The sequence below is a fragment of the Aptenodytes forsteri genome, unplaced genomic scaffold, assembly GCF_000699145.1.
Source record: "Aptenodytes forsteri isolate BGI_AS27 unplaced genomic scaffold, ASM69914v1 Scaffold404, whole genome shotgun sequence".
In the NCBI taxonomy this organism is placed as follows: domain Eukaryota; kingdom Metazoa; phylum Chordata; class Aves; order Sphenisciformes; family Spheniscidae; genus Aptenodytes; species Aptenodytes forsteri.
Window position 1 is genome coordinate 5,383,181 of NW_008795629.1, and position 19,087 is coordinate 5,402,267.

Consider the following 19,087-nt stretch of genomic DNA (forward strand, 5'->3'; position numbering starts at 1 on the left):
CATATCTATGAGGCATGCCATTTTTAAAAACAGGGAGGAGGGATGGTAAAGACTTGTTTTTCATGCCAAATGATGGAACCAAAAGGGGATTGTTCCTTATTCAGAGAAATGAATAAGGTTGCCTGTAAATGGGCAAATGTCTGTAGATAATTTTAAGTTACCCAAATCGAGCATCAATTGCAGCGGTAGCCCCCAGGCTAGTCAAGTTGGTTTGTTTTTCTCCTTCCCCTCCCGCTCTCTCATTCAGCGGTTTGGCTGAGACAAATTGAGAAAAATTACACTACAGAAATTAGGGGCAACCCTGCTGCAAGTTCTTTTCTAAAGATAAAAGCAGCTACTAAAGCCCTGTAGTGAAACAATGACAGAAGCTCTTCTTGGGGAAAGCTAGTGCTCTTAAAACCTTAATCATGATTTATTGTTAATTACCAAAGTATGTTCATATATTTTATAATACAAGCTACTATAAATTATTACCAAGAAAACAATACCACAGAAACATTTATTGTTATTCATATTACATGAAACAAGGCAAACTTTAAAAAGGCTTAAAAAGCAGAACATCATTTTGATAAGACATTTAAAAGCAGGAAAACGTTTTAAAAAGACATTTCACCTAACAGTGCACCCAAGAGTACTTACCCAAGAAATGAACCTTCAGCTTACCAGCACACTGAAACGTGTACTACTAGCAGTAATACTGCTCCTACTCCTCAAGGGAAATGTGTAGAGAATAAATTTAGTCAAAATTTCAACTGTAAATCTGCACAGCACGTGCAACAAACAGGTGACAAAAAATGGTGTGAATGTCAAGTCCCATATGTTGTTATCTTCATTACGACCCATAGCAACAAACAGCAGCAGTTCCTAGAGGCAATAACGTACTCTAACACTTCTACATGAAACCTGTCTGACCATTCTCTGTAGGATCAGTAAAGACTATACCCACAGACTTTTGAGACCTGCTCACATTAGTTTTTAAGTAGCGCTCTAATAAAATTGTTTCATTCCACTTCTTGAAGACTGTGCTATTAATGCCAATAATCTAAGATCAGTGTTTTATCAGACTGAATTTTATTCCAAGATAAATTTACAGAATTGCAAAAAGAAAAAGAAAACAATTAAAAGATCTGCACATAAGAATTTTATGCAAAAAGACCACATACCAGTTAAGGAAAACTTTAAACTATACTCAAAACCAAAGAGAAAAACCAAGTGTGCATTTCCTCCAAGATACCTAAACTCCCCTCCCTTCTCCAAGAACTTGCCTCGGTATTCAGCAACTGATCCACCAGCTGTAGGAAACCTATCTTGGATTATTGAATCACTCTGGAATTTTGCCCCAAAATTTCTAGCTAGTCAAAACATTTAAGTGATTCTTCAATGAAACCTTAAGATTTTACAGTTGGCCATGAGATGGAGCCCTCTGGGGTTGTTAAAAAAAGGATGGATATTACTTACTGGTCCACTAAAACCCGCGAGCTGCGTGATCATCAGACACACTATGGAAATGATGAGCCTGGTGCGGCAGAAAATCCACACAACCCTCCGGAGAGAAGCATCATCTGGCCCACTTTCTTTAAGTTCTTCCTGCCACAATCTCTCCAGTCTAATAAAAACAGAAGCCTCACATTATAAATTTTTCACCATGAGAGAAGGTACAATCTCATAGGTGGTACTTTCTGAAAATTCCAAGCACTTCCTAGCTCAGAGCAACAAAAATTAATAAATATCAAGAGAAATAAATACATGGTACATTCTGTGAGGTAAAGAGGAATATCTGCATCTTGAAATATCTATGTTGTGTTACTTCAACAGAAGAGAGGGATGAAAAACACAATGCCTTTTGCTTTGCCCAGAGTCTCCTTGGCAATCTTAATATACTGACTTGTCACAGTCTTTCCTTGCTTATCTGACAGAAGCGTTGTGGAGTCAAAACCTGAGAAAAATTCTCATTAGCCATAAAATGTTAGCCTGATCGCAAGATTTGACCCATATTCAAATCACCTTGCTACTGTCAGTATTATTTTTCATTATTTTAGAACAAGATTTTTTGCAGTGTAGCCTTGAGAAAGAACTTTGTTTTAATAAAAAAAGTTTAAAGACATGCAAAATGAGAAAAACAATTGCAAAACACTCCTGGAGACAGAATCCTCCAAGTTCACTGAAATCAGCAAGAGTATAGAAACCGTGCAGCAGGAGGAAGCGGTCTATGAAGGATAAAACTAAATTCCACTATTCTGAGAAAGGCAGAGCAAAATATCAGTGCTGCTTTTCTAGAGCAATACTGTATCGTTGCCTGTGAACTAAGGTATAAGAAAAAAGGATCAAGGAAATAATAAGGAACAAGATGTCTCTACCTTCTACAATTGACATCTGAAGACTCATGCCTTGATAAAGACCATACATCATCCATAAACAGTTCCCCTTTCTTGTACGCTCTGTGGGCCAAAGGAGTGAGCCAGGAGAAGGTCATGCAGGAGAAAAGCCCAGCATTATCAACAGGGTGCTGGTGTCTAAAAGAAGAATAATCACAAACAAATGAAAAAGGAAACAGAACTGTAAATCCCTGAGAAAAACAAAGCCGTGTCTCATTGAAAGTACTCAGAGTACCAAACGGCCCATGCCAGTCATACTTGCTAAACAAATTCTGATGTTTTCAGTTTCAGTCAGCAGACCTACAGCTGCAATCCTGCTTTGTGACTGGTTTGAAAAGCAAATGCTGTATCAGTTCTTTTGTAGCCTAAAGACTTACTTGGAAGTAGTCCGTATGGGTTTCAGCACATTCAGGCCATGGTGGTATTTGCCCTTGTGATGCTCTTCGTCCAGCATTCTCAGCTGGGAATGCACGGAGGTGTCCAGTGGCAGGCCCTCTGCCCGAGCAGCTGCTTCCAAGGCATCCTGGCATTCAATCTGCTTTTACGAGACAGACAGCAGAGTCAGAGTTCAAACGTCCATGACTCCTGACTCCAGCAACTTTGCCCCTCTTTCTTCTGTAAATTATTGCGCAACAGCAATCACCATCATTTAAATGTCTTATAGGACAGGCTTCAGCCTGGCAGCAAAGACATGGAAGGCAGCCATTCTAGATCTGCATTAGATCACTGCATTTGTAAAACAGATTAACACCAGTATTGTGCCTGTGCATTCAAAGGATAAATGGATAGACCAGACTAATCTTGCATCCTGCCACAGGAAATACGATAGAGAAAAATTACAAAATCAAGTACCTTTGACATCAGTTCAGGAAATCAATGACTGGCTTATGCGGTGAAATTAAGACATACACTCTTGATGAATTTACACCCTCTTAGTGTAATCTAGATATTTTTCTCCACAGCAAACTCAAATTATTTTCAGAATACTACTAAAGTCCCTTCTTCAAAAATACCTTGGATTAGATCAAAAAACAAATATGCATTAAGCAGAATTGTACTTTCTTTTATAACGTTTCCTGCTTTTTCTCTTTTTCCCTAAAGGGAACAAAGATGACAATTTTGTCTGCTCCTAGCCACACTTCTCAATGGCTCAGCAACTTTATTAACAACCACTTAAAAGGCAAGCCTTATCTCAGGGTACTTTTTCCACAGCCCTAGTGAAAGGCAGACCTAAATGCTAATCTAAGAGGAGAAAGGAAACAGCAATGATATGGAGTAGTCAAAATGTTGCAGAGTTCAAACAAGCCTTTAGATCAGAAGCTAGATGTGGTAAAACTGAGAAGATGAGCTTGCTATCTATACTTACAGAGGGCTCACTACTAGTTCTGCCAACTTAACGGACCGTTTATTGCAGTGCCACGTTACCTGTTTGTATTCTAATTTTTTGAAATGGAGCTACTTTGTGGAAAAAACTCAGTTCTGAGGTAAAAATCTTCCTGGCTGTCTCACAAACAGAGATACTACCTTTACCCTTATTAGTTGCCTTCCCAGAGCAAAGTTATTTTATTTCTTTGAAAACAGCAACTGTAAGTGCCTTGTAGCCTCCTAAAAACACAGGATCTGCAAAGCACTAAATGCATATCAGTAGCAGGCACTTGGTTCCTAACTTTGCTCATGTAATTTTTGTCAGAAATGCCACCATTTATCAGAGACTTCGTCTGTACTACATTAACATGTAAGCATGTAGCACATTAACACACCTAGCTTCCACTCATGTGAAGGACAAGAACAGGAAATTGATAATAGCATAAATCTGTCCTCTACTTATTTAACCAAAGTACTTAAATAGCGCCTAAGCATGTTGTCAACAATCCATGGTCCTGATCTCAAAAAACTTATTCACTAAACCTAAAGCTATGATGACAAAAGAAGACAGCAAAGTAAAAACAAAAGAACATTACAACATTATGACACATACAGTGAGTCAAAAATATGCAACACTTGAAATCTGAATTAAAAGACTTCTCACTCAATTTATATTAAATTACTGACTCACTACCGCCTTACTAAATCTACCCAAATCAGCATTAATAAGAGAACTGCCGAAGATGTCTCAAAGGACTCAGTAGTGGGGTGAAGTTCTGCACCACTACTTTTTTGGTTACAGCAGAGGAATTCATAGCTAGTTTGCTATGTTACCCTTTGCAAGAGCCCTAGGCAGATCTGTCCAAACACCCTACTGCTGATAACATGCTTGTCTGTAAGTGATGCCACAGGCTATATGCAGAATCATTGTTTTTCAGAGCACACAAAAAGTGCCTGTAAGTTTAAAAAAAAAAAAAAAGTCTTCCAAAACAAAAAAATATTGTATTTGTCAGCATAAAAGAAGTTTTTCACCACTTACAAACAAGAATAGCTTTTTCATAAGAAAGCACAATTGCAAGATACTGTATTTTTAGGCAGTCCAAAGATAATGTTCTTAAAACACGCACTGCAAAAAATAACTGAACTCTCCAGAGCTGCTCAACAGAATTCTCTCAGCAAAGGTGGAGAAGATGCATTGATAAAAGACTAGGGCACTGCCTTTGAAAGGCCTTTATAACATCTTGCCATATAGGCAAGTATAAGTGCAAACCCCTAGTCGAGAACATGGCTCATCTCCATCTTGGCAAGGTTGTCAAAATCCCACATGTACAACTATCAAGAAGCAAATGCATCACACTACTGTACAATTAAGATTCTAAGAAAGACCATACAGTTCTGTGTCACATTAGAAAATCTTCAAAGCATAGAGATTATCAAGAAGAAATGAGACTCCTAAGCAGTTCTACAATGCATTTCTAGAGCAAAAGACTGAAGTACGAAAACTAGCAACCACCCCAACACTGTTAATTTAGGTTTCTGAACCCCTATTTTTTTTTTCAGGTGTTCATCAGCTGGCAATATCCTGATTGCCTGCACTCATGTACAGTTTTCTTGGAAACTAAACCCTTGAAGAAGTCATTAGCAATGTCATATAACATGCTCCAGCACTGCTCTTGAAAGAAATGTCTAATAAATCATGGCTGCACTATCAAACAGAAATCAAACAGCACCTTTTCTAATTCAGCAACTTATTACTATACCAATACAAGCAATGAACCAGGTGATACAACAGTGTTGATAACTAAAGAAATGCTCACAGAAACAAAACAAGCCTAAATCAGATATCACTAACCAGAGAGGGGGGGAATCATTCAGACATTTCTTGAAAAACAGCAGCTCACTACTCAGCATCATCAAAAAGGCCAAAAAAAAAAAAATTAAGAATTGTTACAAAAGACACAAAGAATAAAGTAGGAAACATTACCGTACCACTTAAAAAATGTAGGGTTTGCCTCCTTTTTGAACACCAGTCAGTCCCCTGTCACTTCAGTTCAAAAAGGGTATTATACTTAAAATTACTTTCTGCGACCAATGAAAACAGTTGGAACAAGCATGAATTTAAGACTTTTCAGCTGGATAAAAGAGAGGAATAAAGATAAGGTACAGGTATTTGAGAGGTCCATAAAGTCATGAATGGCATGAAGAGGAGAACTAGGGAATGATCACCAACTGTTCTTACAACAAAAGAACTGGGGGCACTCAGTGAAATTAATGTTTTTCACACAAGGCATACTTAAATTTAGAATTCTCTGTTATAGGATGCTGTAAAGTTTAAATGCATAAATGGACTAAAAATGGGAGAATGAAACTCACATAGGATAAGCATATCATGGCTTATTAAATGCATGACAGAGGGCAATAGCAATCATTTACCCAGCATCTTATTAACAGCTGGTGGATTCCAAAAAAAGTTTCTGAAGCCATGGGCAGCTCCTAACAGAGGGCAATGGTTCTGCACTCCACATTTCATGAAGCTGTGGCACACCTGGGTGCAGGCTGATATGATTCAACAGATGAGTGGGAAAATTAACAGATGAAGAAAAGTTAAACTTTTAATCCTGAGGGCAATCCCTGAGAGTATGGAGAGTACTGAAGAAGTATCACTACATGTATGATCTTGTCTTGTTCTTTTACCTCCATGGCTAGCTCAGACAGGCAGAGAAAAAGAGAAGCATGGCTGGTACTGCTACCACAGAGCACACGTGCCCCACTGACTTTCTGCAACTTGAGAGCAACAAAACCCTACCAGCACCTGTTATCATTATTTCCTTGTCCAACAAATTGGTCATAGCAATGGTAAGCACATAAAGTAATGGGAGAGACAGAAAGACAACATGGTTGGTTAAAGACATGCCATGACAGAAAGTCTGGGCGAGGTGAGGAAAATAAGTTGTTTAAGGGCAAGGAAAAAGATTTCATCATTAAATTAGAGACAGCAGTACCAAATTCACAATCCACATACCAAGGCCATTGAGAAGGCCATGAAAATACAGAAAGTTTAGGAGCCAAGCTACAAAGCTGTCAAATATACATGATGTCAGAGGTAAGCAAGACAGAAGTTCCGTACAAAGCAAGAGGGGCATCAGGAACATTATGCAGAAAGGCAAACTCAAATATGTGAAACAGGACACTTCGGAAAGCCTGCTAAGCAGTCAACATGGGCATTTATCTCTGAGGATGGGGAGCAGGTGAAGAGAAAGGAGGCAGCTGTGTTGTATATGGGAAGGAAAAAAAAAAAAAAGATATCCTAGTCTTTCACACAGGCAATCTCATATTTAACAGAGAAGGTAGCAATTTATTGGTTTGACAACTGTAACATCAGATAATACCAAAACCAGACAAGCTTGGAGGCCAAGCAAAACAGATTTTTCTTTCCCTTACTCATCTTGCAGAGAAAGAATTTGAGGTGTATGCAGTCAACATTTGACCCAAACCCCACCCACCAAACAACTATTGTCTCCACTTCCATAAGGCAGAAATCTTCCAGGGCTCAGATCACTGCAGGGAAGAAGCTGCATCTCTTCTGGTCCTACTGCTACCTGACAGGAAACTAGAGCAGACACATAAAGGCTTCTTTTATTAATCCTTGCAGCTGATATAGAATACAAGAGCTACTGTGGTTGATTTACTATTATATAAAGTTAAAATTGTTTTATTTAAGTAGTAAAGATCTCTGACTTGGCAATGCTGCAGAACAGGAACTCCCACCTCTTGCATTTAGAAGGCAGAGCTCAGCAGGCCTCCTCACTCCTTTCTTCAAGTCTGCAGTAAGGAGAGGCAAATGGGAAACTAACAGACCAGCACAACAGAGCTCAGAACTAGGCAGGCATATAGTGAGAAGGAGAATTATATTATCACCAGTTCTGCTCAGCACTTAAAGCATTCTCCATATTACAACTCCAGGATGAAGAGCAATTTTAAAATATTTGAGACTTCATTAAAGGACTGGTATTGCAAAACAAGGTTAGTTATTAGTTTGTATGGGCTGGGGAAGAATAGGATCAACTGTTCCAGGTAGCTTAAGAGTAACTAAGCCAAAATAAAACAAGAGTCTAGGAAGAGATACTCTGAAGTTGTAATTACATCCTTCTTCCCAGAAATTCCTCTGAGTCTTTCCAAGCATAACCCCACTTGAAAGTAGTTAGGGCATTTATACACTGCTTTTGCAGGTAGCACAGGCAACCCCTAAAGCACTGTTGTCCAGACTTCTGGAAGTCTCCAAACCCAGAGGCATCTAAAAATTAAGTAGGTTTGCAGGTCCAAACATTGCCAAATCTGCCATTGCTTAGTGAAGCAGCAACTGCTCTGTGAACTTTGTATTCCACTAAGGCAATTTTCCTCTTCTTTCACTGGATTTGATGCAGTACATAAGCTACAAAAGTATTAATAGGGGGATTTGCAGCATTAGACTCCCAGCCTACTCTGTAGCTACAATGCTTTATAATACCCTGCCTCATTAGAACATGAGCCTATTTAAGACTAATTTGGGTGTATCACCCACCCATACCAGCCATCTCCCTGAAGGAGAGGCAGCAAGGAGCAGGCACTGGGCTAGATCACAATGGGTGTGATGGAGGCATTGATCCTTTAGACACCTGCATACATTGATTGCAAAGTACAGACAGCACAGCTGAATTCACACAGCACCACGATGAGACCACCAGATAGCTTTAGATGTCTAGAAATTATGGTTACAGCTTCCAGGACTGCTGCAAGGAACCAAGTCAAGAAGTTAAGGCCTCCATTTTCTTTCATCTCCTGAAAAGTGGAGTATAAATGAAAGCTCACGTCTCCACTGCCTTCTCAGCTTCTGCTACAGGAAAGAACAGCTCTTTACAGCACCAACCATATATCCAAATGCAGGAATAACTGCAGCTGTGCCATATTCCTCCTAAGTGAAAAGAGAATTAGCTGTTCAGAAGTGTGCTCTGACTTGCCACAAGAGTTCAGAGATTCAACAGCTTGAAGTCCAGCCATTCACTCTAACACTGTTACATGTGACTTCTTTACACAAGACCTCTCTGCAGTTGCTCTTCTGGGCTAGGATTAGCAGAAGTTGAATTAGCATCGAGTCTGGTTTCAAAGCTAGCCTGAGTTTATGCATCCTCACATTAGAGCAGAAGTCTCCCAGTAGTGCTTGGCACCAATATTGGGGCTCTGTAGCCAAACAAGATCAGGGTATGTATGTTTGATGAGCTTGAATATTTTAGTCACATATATTGAGCACTTTTACTTGATGCACATAGAGTCCTTGCTGAGGACAGGTATATCAGTTTCTTCCAGGAACATTGCTTATTTGACCTTGCCCTTGAATTCTGGCAAGTATTAGCATTGAGGTGAGATGTTCTAAACTCCTCCCTGGCAAATCCACTTATTCCTGCAATCCAAGAAATGCAGAGTTCAGCATGTAGTGTTCACTTTACGGTTTTGCAACAGCAGCTGCTGTGTATGCATCTGATTAGCAGCTGTGCACCTGCTTAGGCTTCTGGTATACATGAATCCACATCTTTTGTTTTGCATTAAAACTAGTATTCATGATCTTATAATCAAAGGACATAGGATTCATTCAGAGCTGAGGTTGTATACTGATCATCCAGCACTGGAGCTACATAGTTCATGCACACTAACGGTACAGTAACAGCAGACTCCTGTGGAATTGGAAATAATGATCAGCCTTAACTGTAAGTTCCCCTACAGAACTAGCACCTACATGTGCTCTGACCACAAAGCTGGGAAACTAACTCCTCACTAAGCAGATCAAACTAGCACAGCACAGGCTGAGGATTTGGCTCCTGGCTTGCTGAGGTAAGCTCTACTATCCTGAACCACATGCAGACAGCCTGCCATACGCTGGAGGTGTTCTTCCAGTAATATCCTTTACTCAGGCCATGCCTAAGCTAGGTCACAACAGAAGCTACACAGGTCAATTTAGTACACCACCAGGAGTATCCAGGGAGTCTTTAAACTCAAACTTCTGTGGAGTGGAGCTGCCAGTGAATGACAGCAGAAGCCTTGACACCACAGGATTTACCAAGCCTAATACAACAGCTGTTTATTCAGCTCACCTTCCTGTACCAAAACATACTTCGAAAAGCAAGGGGCACCCCACTCAAGTGGCAAATGAACTAGTAAACTCAAAGTAAACACCTCAGGGCTCCAAACGTGTTCTAAATTCTTTAACCTTAGTCCTCAAAAAGGACTGAAATACAGATTTTGTTTGTGGAACAGCCTGTTCACAGTATGCAGTTCAGACCACAACTGACTATTCCTTAGCACTAGTATATGAATGTTCAAAAACTAATAACCATCTCTGTCTTAACACATCAGAACTCCCTGCATATAAGTGAGTTTTGACTCATTTCAAGTTAAGTTCTCCAGTAGTTTGGATAGATCCATTAAATCCTTCTGGCAACTCTTATAACTGTACACTGAGTTTCTGAGACAGCCATAGGGCAAAATGTCTCCAGCACTAATATGGAACACTACAATGGAAAAGATACTACAAGCTTTCCTTCACTGACAGTTTATCTGCTCCTTACACACTTTTGGTCATGAGCAGGCTGATTTACAAATCTGCTTTGGGCAAAGGAACAGCAACCAACAGTAGTCAAAGACAATACTGGCAAGTGGCCAGATCTGAGGTTTTATCATGTGGCTAAGACTTATACAAAAGATGGTTAGTGCACTAAAGACAGCTGACTTTAAATGGAAGCCATGAATTAGCCAGAACACCATGTTCCTCTAGAGAATGTCTCTGCCCAGTGAAGGATTTTGCCTTTTTGTAAGTATTCTCAGATACAGTTAACCTCCCTCCAAGTTTCAGGTAAACTTTTGATACATGACTGGCTGATGGATATGCGCCTTTCTCAGCTGGTAATATGTACATATATACAGAAGACAAGGCAGCGATATCACTTCTTCAGAGTGGTTAGAGAACCATCATAAAACATTCACCAACAACCAAGTCAAGGATCTTGTGTCAAGTTAGTGAGTACTTTAGCAGCAGAAGTTCAATGGTAAAACAACTTGACAGAACGTGATTCTAACCAAGATACATTCAGTTCTTTGGGCATATCATGGAACTAATGCATCTTTAGAAAGCAACATGAGTCTTTGCTTCTATACATAGTCTAATTGTGTTCAAAGTTTTCAAAGATACAGAAATACTGACAAGACAGATTTAAGTTCTGCTTTCATTTGACTTGAAAAAGTAAAGATAGTTAACATTTAGAGAAAAACATGCCTTCAGTATGTAGGCACTTCACTTGTCTAGATTTGCCTTCTTGAGCTCATTATGTGAACTTATCCCTGAGCTTCCATTCTGCTGATCACACTGAGAATCTTCAGACAAGTCTCTGAAAGAATCACCAGAAAAATAGTTCAAGATTGAACTTGAAAGCATTTTACATGCTCCTGATACAGCTGCACTGTCTGCTCATCCCTTAAACACTTGTAGATGGCATAATAGTAAACCAAAGTAGAAATGCTAAGGAAGGCAAAAGTTTCCATCTTCCTTCCCTTCCTGGGCACTGCTTAGAAAGGTCAAGTATCAAATTTACAACAGGAAAATTCTCTACAGCTTTTAACAAGGGTACACTCACAGATATTCTAGGCACCATCAGGGCAGTTAAGTCACTGAAACTGGGTTTGAGGGATGCTATCCTTCAGTTTCATGTACTGTTCACCTTAGCCTCCCTCAGCATGGCAGCTTATGTATTCCTAATTTCTAACTTTCCTTTATATCTAAGACCTTGGCTCCATTTACCCTCTCCTTCCTGCCATCTCCATCCTCTCAGCATGAGACATTATGGTGGCTGCTTTTTCCCCCAGAAGTCTCCTGCAGTGGCCTGTACCAGCAGCAGCTTCTCTTTGTCCAAGTGTCCTAGCCTACAGACACTTGTTCTAGAATAATGAACTGTAGAGGAAAACCATTGCTCTGAAACAGAAATTCCCCACCCCCACAATTTTAGAGGTTTATTAGCACAATATGTTTCTATCTACCATACTGCATGTGTTCAGACACCACACAAGTTGTATCAGAGTTGTAGACTCTGCATCATGCTTTGTTCTTACAGCAGTACATACCAGTGTTCAGTTAAAGCTTTATCAACGAGGAGTGTAAGGTTATGCAGCACCTCTTATAGGCACTGTCTGCAGAACTGGTCTAGTCAACTCACCTAAATTCCCCGCTACTTCAGCTGCTCAACTACAGCATTAGATTTTTAGCCTTCAGAGCTGATGTTACAAAGACTGTAACAGATCTGATCCACTGCCTGTCAGTCAGTAGGAATTGGTTCATTTTAGAATATATCATACCTACTCCCTGCATCAGTGGCCTTACACTGCAGCAGTTTGTTCACAGCAGGGGAAGAACACACCAAAGCAGGATCCATAGGGGAGCATGCCTCACCTAACATAGCCTTTTATATAAGGCTTCCAGAGATCACTGGACAAACACTGTTTTCTTTCCTACTTTGTAGAAGAGTCAAGTGACAATACAAACAATTAAATTTAATAGCATTAGTTTCCAATTTTATCATAACAGCCCCAGGAAATAAGTATCTCCTTGCAGGCAGACTGCAGCAGAGTACACAAATCTACTACACTGCAAAAGCAGAAATTCTAATTCTAGGTTTAAATTATGTAACAACAAATCTGAATTCTTTATAATACCTGCACCTGTGTCAAATTTACATGTTTTATGGCAACATGATCTAAACTGAGTCCTCCTCCACCTTCTATGCAGCTATAATCTGAGAAAATGTGGTATCTAAGACTGCACTTGTGTGTAGTCTGTTATTAACAGACAAGATCCTCAAGCTGCTAAGTGTAGCCATAGACAGAGTATGATGGCAGCAGTTACAAGTTTCAGAAATACATAAACACACACATCCAGAATTGCTCTATTCTTGCTCACATCTCCTAGCACAGCCAAACACCAATGAGATGCTCATCTGGGTGGCAATTAAAGTGAGTCTAGCACTTTGCCAGTCATCTTGATCAAGTAGTCAACTGCAGTTTCACCTTCTCATGCAGCAAGTTCTCATCAGCTCAAACTACTGCAGCTTCTAGCTGTAATCTGAGCCAGCCACATAGCAGTATTTTTCTGCGTAGACTGATTCAGAACACCTACAGCCCATAAGAGCCTACCCAGGCTGTGATTCCTGAAGTTCTGTGTTTACTTAGTTATGAAAATACAAAGTCTTCTGGAAAAATGCAGAGACATCCAGTAGCTTCAACTACAACTAAAAGCTGTAGCTGTCTAGAAGGCCTGCTCTGAGCATGGAGTGCCAAGGCACTACTACCCAGGCTATGTTCACATTCCTATTTTTGAACATGTGGTGCAGCACAGTTGGTTCAGACACTTCAGATGCTCCAGAGAAGTTGAGAGGCAGAGTTGATCTGACTATTGGACAGTCAGTGATAAATCACTTCAAAGCTATCAGTGCTTGAAGGATTTACATCAACTCCAGCAAGTTCTGATCACCCTCTCTGCTGTCTTTGGCAAAAGCTGTCAGAGACAAACCTGAAAAATAAGAGATCAAGGTGAGGACAGGAGTATTAGTAGAGCTTCTGACAGCTAAAGTTAGCAACACATTTTTCCTGCATGTTTAAAGCAATCTCTACAGTTCCACACTGCGCAGTGTCTTCAAATGCAGCAGTTTGCACTTGAGGCTTACCACAGATGCTGTAGATGCAGTCATTATGCTTCAGCAGCAAGAACCTAATCCTGAACACTACATTCCAGTCAGAACCAATTACAGCTTGGAGCACAATTTGTAAATTAGTGCCCTAGCATTGTTAACTTAGGGACTAGAATGTCAAGAATTGAGTTCACAAGCATCGTGTATCATGAGAACAAGCTGTTTCTACATCCTCTTCTGTTGTTGCAAACATAATGGGGTAGGGGAGCAAAATACTCACTCACTTGCTGTTCCATCAAATAAACATGAAGTCTACATTTGAGAAGAGCCTATTCCAAAACCACTTTGAGAACAAATTATTTCTCTTCCTCATCTGTCATTTTACAGTATATTTCATGGACACAATGGGATCTACCCTCCTCCTCAGGACACACTGCTTCCATGAGAAACACTAAATAAATTACTTCAGATACAACTTGAAGGGCACACAAGCGTTCCAAGAACAAAGAGTTCTAAAGGTGTAAGTATAAATCAATATTTCAAAACATCCCTTAATTCTTATTCACTGGTAATTTAACAGCTTCTTACAGATGAAGAATGACTATAGTGCTAGGCAGCAAGTACACCTGGAAGTTATCTTCATTCAGAAGAGCCATGCCCCCACATACAATAAGCCCAATTAGTATGGTATTATGCATTGGGAACACGTAGTTAACAACCTATTTTGTAAGCTACATTAAAGTCTCCAACAAAGACTTAAAAATCAATTGTTATAAGAACACACTGCAGAAACTTATTCATGAAGTGAATATATGCATTCACAAGCTGAATAAAAATTGTTTCTTGAATTTCAGTCCCAGAGTGCCTATTTCAGAAGTCCAAATTTCTATAGCAACATTCCCATTAAGCACCAGGAAATGTTGGATTATACCTACTTATATTGCAGCATGATTTCAATTATGATTCCAGGAAGCCTATTTGAAAAGCTCCTGTCTTTCAAAGAAGTGATCTTTCAGGCTGCGACCAAACAGTGTTTAAGCTTCTAAGGAAAGAATTGCAAATTTTTTCATTATTGTCATGAACACCCATTACAGTATCCTTTCAGCAGGAAACCTGAACACCAGTATGGAGGTTTCAGGACAGAAAGAGCAAAGTTGAATACAACCTTTATGCAAGGCAAAGAAGAGAGACATACAAAAAGGTTTGGGACCTTGGCTCAGTAGTAAAAAAGGTCTTACACTTATAAAGATCTTCATCAGGCAATCAACTAGTCTTGTCCACTTCAAGTTAAGAAGGATGTATAAAAACACAGCAATACAGGCAACAGGAAAACCAGTGAGTCATGTTATTGATCAGCCAAATGTACCTGTAGCCCTGCCAGAAGTGGTCACCACCACTGGCTATTAACCAGTGGTCCTTAACTACGAGACACAGCATGTTCCTGTATCCTCCTCAGAGGGAACTACACAGTTCTACCTTGCTCTACAAGGTATGAGGTACCTATGCAACATGTTAGCAAGAAGTCTACCTCATGCAGTATAAGTTTGCTGCAAAACAGTCCCAAACTGGCATTCCACAAAGATCTGAAGTTAGTGGTGAAATAACATCCTTAATCTGCTTGCAGCTTGTTACTTGAGATACTGAGATCATGCTTACAGGTTTGTCATTTTCTGGTCAAGCCAGTTCAAATCCTGAGCTAGGTTTTCTACAAGAAATTTGAGAGTCCCAAAGTCTCTATTGATGGCACACTGGACTGTTGTCCAAATGACATTACAGTTCCATTACAGCTTGACCCCTCTATCTGAACTGCTGTGGTCCTACCCTTCCTCATCACATCAGCCCTCCATTGTGTTCTGTCACCAGCTGTGCCAACATGTGCCCAATAAGCCAGCTTAGGCATCTGACCCAATCCCAGGTTTCATAAAGGATAAAGTAGTGAAGGTCACAGCCCGTTCTCTCCCCTTGAAACACCATTTTCTTAACAGCTGAGCTACAGCTTCTACCCTTTTGTTACAGGCAGAGAGGAAGTGCTTGACCAAACAGGCAAAGCTCAGCCTTATGAAAGGGAAGTCTTTGCTTATCCCCGTTACCAAAAGTATAAAGCATCCCAAGTGATAAGGCCAAGAATGCTGCTGAAACCAGAGCTTGTTTCAACTAGAAAGGAAGAAGCTTGGTACACATGAACATGTAACTTAGATAAGGTGTTATGAATACAGCTCCTTTTACTTAACCCTCAGTATTTTGCAAGTAAGCAGGATTTAATCTCACTGACACACAGCAACAAATTCAGAGCTGTTTGCATTTATGGATTGCATACATCCAAGCTATAAGGCTAGCAAAACAAAAAGGGTACCATGTTTGAGCTAAAAGTTAACTCAACCCTGGCATATTGAACAAGATACCCATTTTACTTGCTAGTTAACCTGTCAGAGCTAGCTGATTCTATTAGCAAGAAAAGTAAGTTCATTCCTCTATTCAAAGAAACCAAAACAGATAAAGTTCCAGGTAAGAACTAGGGTGAGCATTTTCTAGCATCAGTAATCACAAATTTTACAGAATCCCTGTTTTGCAATCAGCTATCTGGATCTACTACCCTGCAGTCATAGGCAGCAAATCAAGTAGTAGAGGTAGAAGGGTAAACAAGACTACAGCAACAGAGTTAAGCTGACCTGAAGCTGCCTCAAAGTTAGAGATTTTAATGCCACACTGTACAGATGTGCAGGACTTAGCTTACTTTCAGCCTTCAGAAAAAACCAAACACACCAGTTTGATTGATTTCATTCATTTAAAAGTTTAAGGTAAAATTAGGATTTCTTCCTGAGGAGTTAAACCAGGCATCAACATGACTAGATGATGCAGACCAACAGGCAGAGATAACATACTATGATTACTGCTTAACTCCACTGCCACTGGTCAGGAAAAAAAGCTGTCCACCAATGGCATCACTGTTGTCACCAGTAATTTGACAGAGCAGATTTTTTACTGGATGGTGTACAGTGGATGGCAAGCCCATGACATCAACATAAATGCCATTAAGAACCTGCACTGTGACTCCAGAGGGCTCTTAGTTCTGCATCAGTGCCTGTTCTAATGCAAGCAGACACTCTACCTTCCTCTGAACACTATCAGCAATAGTCTGCTGAGTCATAGAGCCTGTAGGGACACGAGGAGCTGCAGGGCCTGCAAGTGCAAGCTGCACTCAGCCTGCTGCAGAGCAGATCACTCCAGTTTCAAAGGACAGCAGTGCAGCACTGTTAGCCCACATAAAAAACACCCGGCAAAACCCTTTAAACCCCAGTGAAACAAGGTAAGCCTTATCTGAAGTACATAGTCTCTCAGTGTCTAATATAATGCAGTAAAACTTAAGCCTTTTAAAAAACCTCCACAATTTCTCCATACAAGTAAGGGGAGTTCCCCTGTTTCCAACCCTCTCACACCAGGGCTGTCACAGGCATCTATATGGAATGCCCAGCAACACATTTGCAAGCACCTTGTCATTGAAAAAAAATGAGACATAGGCAGTATTAACTTTATTTGTTTGGCTCCACAAAGTTCTACATTAGTATTTTAGAAAAGGTTAAGAACAGGACATACAAGAAAATATTTCAGTGCTAGCATTCAGAGCAGCTAATATTTTTAACCATCTTCAGCTTGCACAGGTTATTAGTTTCAGACCATACATTTCACCAGTGTGGGTGTTTCCACATATCTGAGCATTTTTTTTGCCCTATAGCACTTGGTATATGCACTCATTTCAGTGCAAACAAGCTCTAAAAATAAGAAGCTCAGAACAATGACATGCAAAGCTCTAAGCCAGTGGTTATTTCAAGACCCAGCTCTCAAATTAAACTAGAAGTAATTATGACCGCACCTCACCATGTTAAATATACAGATGCACAAGAAACAGTATTCAATACAGATTACTTCCATCTGAGGGAAAAAAGTAAAAGTCTTGCTACTAGAGCAAGCTAGACATCTGCTTTAGAAAATTAATCCTTGAGAAAAACATGGCATGATTAAGAGTTTTTTCAGCTGCCAACACTGAATGCTGCATGATTTGTGCTGAGCTCTTCACTGTTCTTACTTGGTTGTAAAGATTCTCGTAAGTACAAAAGCTTAAAACATTTCCTGGATTCACATCAAGATCTGAATACTAGGAAAAAGTCTGTTTTGTTCAAATGTTACTAAAAAGCCACATTTAAAAGTGAAAAATGCTTAATAAGTGCTCAGACTTGTTACTAAGATAGCTACAGTACCCCTTGGAATGACCTCTTCCAAACAAAAGGGAATATTCATTATTGACCTTCAATGCAGTGAATCTACAGAAAGCTGGCACAGCAAAAAGGCTGCTGCTGCATGTAATTTAATAAGCATAGATGGCAACACAAACAATGAAAAAATAAACTGACCTTATGTTTAGCATGCTGAAATTTTGACCCTTCCTGCTCTTCATGCTGCACCGAGTTCGCTCGCTCTGTCACACTTCTATACCCAGGACTGGGTATAATGTACTCTTTTCCTATGTCGATGTCTTTCATCTTCTGTAAACGCCAGGGTTTACACGTGTATTTTCACCTCAAATATCTGAAAAATAATTAAATTCCACTTCATTATATGCTATGCCCAACATACCAGTTCCTTTTAGTCACCTAGTTTTAAAGTTTATTTTTGAAATAAAAATCAGAAAGCAATTGTAGGAGAGGTTTATTACAACAGGACTGTAATAATGTGACTTTGGAAACCCACACAAGACTAACTTCTCCTGAACTAGTTCAAACATACCCTGAGGTAACCAAATAGTACAATGACTCTCAATGCACTAGAGTACTGTCATACTTCCTCCCTTAGAACTCTGAAATACAATTATGCAATCTGACAGATTAAAGTAATAACTACAGTATTTAGTTGAAACCTTGAGAAACTTGACTTGGAAGATCAAACCCCTGAAATCTTCTGTCAGCGTCTAAAGTTGCACATACCCAACAACTTACCAGTACAAAGTTTTGTAAAACTGATCTCTCTAGAGATATCACATGATAAAATTAGTCATTCCACACACACTCTAGAGAAAAATATATTCATTCTCTATAGCATTATTCACTTACTCCATAGGCTTGCGCTATCATTAAGCATGAACATGCACAGGAAGGAGTCACATCTTCAGTGCTGCAGGTTTTCCCCTCAACCTATCAAATTGCACTGTAAGGTCAGAAGGAGAATCAGAGTCCCGAAAAGAAAATCACCTCCCACTGCAAGACTTTGTTTTATAAGTCTGCTTTATTGCGTTCTGTCACTTGCCTTAAACTAACACGATGGAAGAAGCCTGATGAAGTTACATTAGTCATAATCTGCATCAGCGGGTTTGGCTTGGTGCACTGGGCTACCACCTCTCCGCCACCTGCAGAAACAGCCTCCTTCCCCCATCCGCTGACAAGTCCCCTCCAACGCAGCCCTCCAGCTGCTCTCCAGCAGCCAGCCCCAGCTCACCGGCCGCCCCCCACCCTGCACAGCTCTGCGCTGCTCCCACACCCCCGGGGCCGCATGTGTCAGCGCCGGGCGAGGCTGCTGCAGAGCAGCAGGTCCCGGGGCTGCTGCACCCTGCTGGCTCTCCATCCCTCCTGCAAGAAGGATGCGGGCCAGCCT

At 40.2% G+C, this 19,087-nt stretch overlaps 1 protein-coding gene across 1 annotated transcript in view; it reads right to left on the minus strand.

Annotated features, from left to right (window-relative positions):
• ABCC5 (ATP binding cassette subfamily C member 5) overlaps nt 1–18,621 on the minus strand; it is a 52,184-nt gene extending 33,563 nt beyond the window's left edge. The window contains exons 1-5 of the mRNA XM_009282401.2: nt 18,550–18,621; nt 17,854–18,028; nt 2,753–2,910; nt 2,358–2,513; nt 1,459–1,606 (exon numbers count right to left, since the gene is read on the minus strand). Coding sequence (XP_009280676.1) covers nt 1,459–1,606; nt 2,358–2,513; nt 2,753–2,910; nt 17,854–17,982 — 591 coding nt within the window. The 5' untranslated portion in view covers nt 17,983–18,028; nt 18,550–18,621. The remainder of the gene's footprint in view (nt 1–1,458; nt 1,607–2,357; nt 2,514–2,752; nt 2,911–17,853; nt 18,029–18,549) is intronic.
• Nucleotides 18,622–19,087: the final 466 nt, after the last annotated feature.